Source organism: Cibotium barometz, chromosome 48 (genome assembly GCF_041138505.1).
Source record: "Cibotium barometz isolate CiBa-2024 chromosome 48, ASM4113850v1, whole genome shotgun sequence".
In the NCBI taxonomy this organism is placed as follows: Eukaryota; Viridiplantae; Streptophyta; class Polypodiopsida; order Cyatheales; family Cibotiaceae; genus Cibotium; species Cibotium barometz.
The window spans coordinates 20,078,374-20,083,877 of NC_141093.1; the positions used below are offsets into that span (position 1 = coordinate 20,078,374).

The 5,504-nt window shown below is 41.3% G+C and overlaps 1 protein-coding gene across 1 annotated transcript; it reads left to right on the plus strand.

Annotated features, from left to right (window-relative positions):
* Window positions 1-926: 926 nt before the first annotated feature.
* On the plus strand, window positions 927-1,645 carry LOC147610934 (uncharacterized). The gene has a single exon (XM_086785312.1). It carries the CDS (start codon window positions 927-929, stop codon window positions 1,545-1,547), a length of 621 nt encoding a protein of 206 aa, XP_086641438.1. The 3' UTR covers window positions 1,548-1,645.
* Window positions 1,646-5,504: the final 3,859 nt, after the last annotated feature.

The following is a 5,504-nucleotide window of genomic DNA, read 5'->3' on the forward strand; positions in this document are numbered from 1 at the left end:
TTTAATTAACAGAGTCGGTATTTAGCTCGGTATCAGAGTCGATGTTAGAGTCGGTGTAACAGACTTGATATTAAAGTCGGTAACAGACTCGATATTAAAGTCGGTATTAGAGTTGGTGTTAAAGTCGGTAACAAACTTGGTATTAAAGTCGGTGTTAGAGTTGAAAATGCAATTTGAATACCGACTCCAATACCAACTCTGTTATATCGACTGTACGTCACTGAGGCAGATACTGAGGCTATTACTGACTTCGGCGCTATGAATCCTAAAAATTGCTAAGTGTGATATCCTCAGTGCTACAGTCGGTATCTGGCCGATATGTTGTAGTGGGGAGTGTTCACACCAGTCACAATAGACACATCTTTTTGGCCTAGTTGGATGCGAGTTTTGGCGAAGAGCCCTCTGGTAGACCTTCGACTAGATGGGTACTCAAGTCAACCAAGTCACCACCCAAGAGCTTGGCGTCCATCACCGTGTAGGACAAAGCATAATCTGGGGTCCTAATAGAGAGAGAGAGAGAGAGAGAGAGAGAGAGAGCTAATGACAAAAGAGTAGTTTCTCTGTGTTCGAGTCTCGTTCTGGCCCTGACTCGAAAAACAAAAAACATAGAGAAAAGAGGATACACACAAATTTGAAAACGTCGTCCACATCAAATTTATGAACTAACCACCTTCTACCCTCTTCCTCTCCTAATTTAATTAATTAATTGATTTTGTTTTTTAATGATTCAGAAGATCTAAAGCGTATTTATAGAAAACCTGAAAAACATTTGGCTTTACGTGGGGCTTGAGGAAGGGGCATCCTTTTGCGAGGGCAGGAGGGGCATGACCCTTCACGAGGGAAGGAGGGGCATGACCCTTCACGAAGGGCTGCTGGTAAAAGGCTCTCTAGCTCTCTTGTTGAAAATTAGCATTTACGAGGCGGATATGGACGAGCAGCAGCAGCAGCAGCAATCCAACTTCGCCACTGCAAGCAATGGCAGCGCCGCTCCGCACGCAAGAGATCATCATCAGAGGAGCCCGTGTAAGACACGGAGGCGGGAGCAGCTGCAGGCCGCGGCGCTAGAGAATATCCCGGCGGCGGCGGCGGCGGCGGCGGCGCAGCAGCAGCTGGCCCTGCAGCTGTGGAGGCCGTCTGCGAATCTGAGCATAGATACCGTAAACAGGTTGCCACACAAGGTGAAGCGATATTACCAAGATATTTTAGGGTGGGGGGAGGCGCTGCCGGGGTACGCCAGCGCCGCCCTGAACACGGGGGGCGCCGAGTATCTCCGCCTGCTGCAGGAGTATCGCAACAGCCACAGCCAGTGCAAGCTCTGGCAGGCCGCCTATGTCAAGGCCTTCTGCAATAACCTCCGCACCTTCCTGCGCGATTACAACCGATGGATGCTCCAGCATTGGCCCGCCGCCATCGAAGAAATCTTCCTCTACCCTTCCTCCGACGTCACCTTCCAGCACCTCACCGAGACCCTCCGCTACATGAACGACTTCTCCGTCCCCATCCGTGAGGCCCTCTACATCTTCAAGAAGATCCACCACGCCTGGTGAAGCCTCCTCATCACATGCCCTCCCTCACCACCACCACCACCACCACCACCACGGTGGTCATCGCCATCCTTACATCATGCACATGATAATGACCAAACCTTGCAATTTTTGAAGAAAAAGAAAATCTCAATATTTCTAGAAAATTGATCCATAAAATTGCATAGAATGCGAGTTCCTTTACATGGGGTGTGTGTCAAAATTGATCCATCAAATTGCATAGAATGTGAGTTCCCTGGTGTGTGTGTGTGTGCGCGTTTACATGGGCATGTTCCTACATGTGTGCATGAGTGTGTGTGAGGAACATGCATGCATGTGAGTGTGTGTGTGTGTGTGTGTGTGTATGAATGAATGAGAGAGAGAGAGAGAGAGAGAGAGAGAGAGGTGGATGATTGAAATGAATGATCAACATAAGAGTAGTTGAACCCTAAAATTTATAAGTAAGTTATGAATTGTTCTTTTGAGAGAGGATGTGCTCGCTCTCTCTCTCTCTCTCTCTAGAAAATTTTTTAACTTGCTTGAACAAACTCAAAACATAGTCATGTGTCTTTACTCAAATTGAATGGCTTAAACCTTTGGATCTTATAACGTGTTTAGCTTCTAAATCTTATGACGTGTTTAGCTTTTGTGACTTAATTCAATAAAGAAGTACACACACATGCACACACACACACACACACACACACTCACAAGTTTATAACATTATAGCTCTATTGCATTTGAAGATATTATTATAGAAACACTGATATTGTTTATTTGGTTATGTAAATTATAAAGAAAAGAGGATCTAGCTCTATGATGCATATGCAAAAGGCTATAGAGCTTCCATGGCTATGGAGGTAGAGAGAGTGTAGCATTGATATTGGTTGTGAGGAAGACACGAGTTTGCAAGTTGTGGACAACAATGTTTTTGCAAAAAGATCTTACACACCATTCATTTCTTATGCCATAATATAGGTTATTGCTTACATAGTAGCTTGCACCCATTGGTGCCACTTGGACTTGATCTTTTTCTTCATTGGCTTCTCCCATTCCCTTGCAATGCTATTGGACCCCCTTTACAACCATTCAATTTCCATTCTTTTACTTATGCTCTAGTGCATATTTGCTCATCCTAGGCATGCTAACATCATTATTTCAACACCCCGCCTTGATGTGTGCATGGTCATTACCATACTTGAGAGGTGAGAATCCCCCCCTTAGTGCCCACTTAGGCCTTTAGCATTGTGGTGTCACCAAAGAAAAGGATTACAAGATAGACTCTTAAGTCTTATAGCTTATAAGCTTTAAAATAACACATCTTGGGGTACATCAATTACATCATTTGATTGGGCATTTACATAATTTGCCAACCAACAATTTGATTCATCATGACCAAATTTGTTACAGTTATTACATTGAGGCTTACCCTTGTTCTGAAAAAACTTCTCTATGTGGCCTTGCATGCCACAATAGTCACAAGTGGTCCTTGATAATGTTTGTCCTCTTCCTTTTCCTCATCCTTGATGCCATTGATGGTGTTTGTCCTCTTCCTTTTCCTCATCCTTGATGCCATTGATGGTGATTGTCCTCTTCCTTGTCCTCGTCCTCTTGATGCCACTGATCTACCTCCTCTTGAATAGAAGGCCCGCTCAACATTTTATGTAGAAGTTCACTTGCATTCTTTAGTTTGGCTTCCTTCTCAAGTAGAGAAGACTCTATGTCATGCAGTGGGAGATTGTCCATGTTTGATAAGTACTCCACAAGGTCACTATATCATCCTTCAATGTCACAACTAGCTAATAGAATTGCTTTGGCTTCATCTTCTCCAAGCTTTTTCTCTATGGAAGTGAGTTGCTGCGTAATACTTTTGTACTTATTTATGTGGCTCATCATGTCATCACTAGGTTTAAGCTTAAGATTATATTGTTGTATGAGTAGCTTAACCTTAGAGTGCTTAGACTTTTCCCCAAATATCATCTCTAGCTCATCCCATGCTTCCTTAGCATTAGTGATTCCCATGATATTATGTACGACTTCATCACCTAATGTGCAAATGCAATTGTGCCTAATGCTTTCTCATTTTTCTCTATGTAAAGATCTCCTAAGCTTTCCTCAACTTGCCTTCCTTTTAGTAACCCCCATAGGTTTTTTCTCATAAAGTAGGTACATAAGCTTGGATTGCCAAGTGTGGAACCCGGGGCTGTTAAATTTATCCACTTCAATGGTAGGTGCCATAGTGATGTTTCACTAGCAAGGTCTTACCTCAAGACTATTGAGGCAGTGTCTAAAACTGCTTTACAAACAGGCAAACAAATCACATTTAGTGTGAGGATTGTGTTGAGATATTTATGCTATTAAGTGATAATTGGAAAGGGAAGAGGAAATTAGTGCAAATGAAGGTTTTCGTATCCCAAAAGCAATATAAATTTCTCAATTTTGGACTCTATAAGCCCTGATTTTGCTTAATCACTTGTTTGATTACTATAATTAGTTAAAATAGTGATTAGCATAAGCTAGACTTGGAGGATGAAATTACACATACCACTTAAAAATTTCATGGGGCTTTTAATAGGTGCTTATTGCCCTTGATGAAGAGGAGCTCCCCAAGCCAAGAAGTGGAGTTGAACTCCTTCAATTGGGACACAAAACGTTAGAAGGCGTGGACTATTACAGAGCTCATCCCAACTCGCTTGGTGCACCAATCACCATAAAATTTGATGAGTAGCTTTCTTATAGTATGGATAACAATACCCCAGAAGGATTTTTCTCAATTTGACGTAGAGCGAAAATGCCACTCTTTGTTAAAAAAAAAAGGGGTTGTAATGCAAAAATCAGGCCTCCTAAGTCAAATCACGCGTTTTCCTCTAGTAGGCAAATGCGCCTTGATGTGATAAAGCTACTCCTAACATTTGAAGAGAAATGGTTGAGGGAGTAGAGCACATTGAGCTATGCAATCACAACCACTTGAGGGAGGAGTGGATAATGCTTGAGATTAGTGAGCTTAATGGTGTAATTAGGCTAATGAAAAGTGTGTGGACTAGAGTAGCTACTTGTTAAAATCCCCAGGCTTTGATACCATGTAAAGAAAAGAGGATCTAGCTCTATGATGCATATGCAAAAGGAACATTAAAGATCACATAGATCATTCATTTATTATGCCATAATATAGGCCATTGATTACATAATATAGGCCATTGATTACATAGTAGCTTGCACCCATTGGTGCCACTTAGACTTGATCTTTTTCTTCATTGGCTTCTCCCATTCCCTTGCAATGCTATTGGACCCCCTTTAAACCATTCAATTTCCATTCTTTTACTTATGTTCTAGTGCACATTTGCTCATCCTAGGCATGCTAACATCATTATCTCAACATAAATGTGTGTGTATTGCACAAGTACATACACTTGTAATTCTAGAAGAAATGCTCCTATTGCATATTCTTTATGTAGAAATATAATTAAGATATGTTATTAATATAGCTTTGTTGATTGTATTGTTATTAGTACCTAATCGTTTTTTAAGAATTTGCATCCTTTTTTAACTCGATTTATAGAGCATTTGACTTTACTTAAGGATATAAATTTAAACTATCAAGAAAGAGCTCACAAGAGTGTAGAATGAAGTGTATGTTACCTACCAAAGTAGGCTAGTTGTTTGGGATTATTCGAAATCAAAGGCATAGCTAACAAGTTGGGTGCCAAGTGGATAGTAAGAGATATCCACACTACCTAGGTTACCAACCTACCTAGACCACAAAAAAGACATTCTCCTAGGTAGCTTATGGAAGGACTAAATCGCAGATGTGGTATCTCTTATACAATATCACAATGGAAAAAACATCTTGTGCAACATTTCAAAGTGTAACCTAAGTCCCAAGCTCAAGGGCTTTGAATGGTTATCTATTCACTAGGGACTGAATCACAGATGGGCTATCTCTTATACCACATTACAATGGAAAAACATCTTCTCTACAAC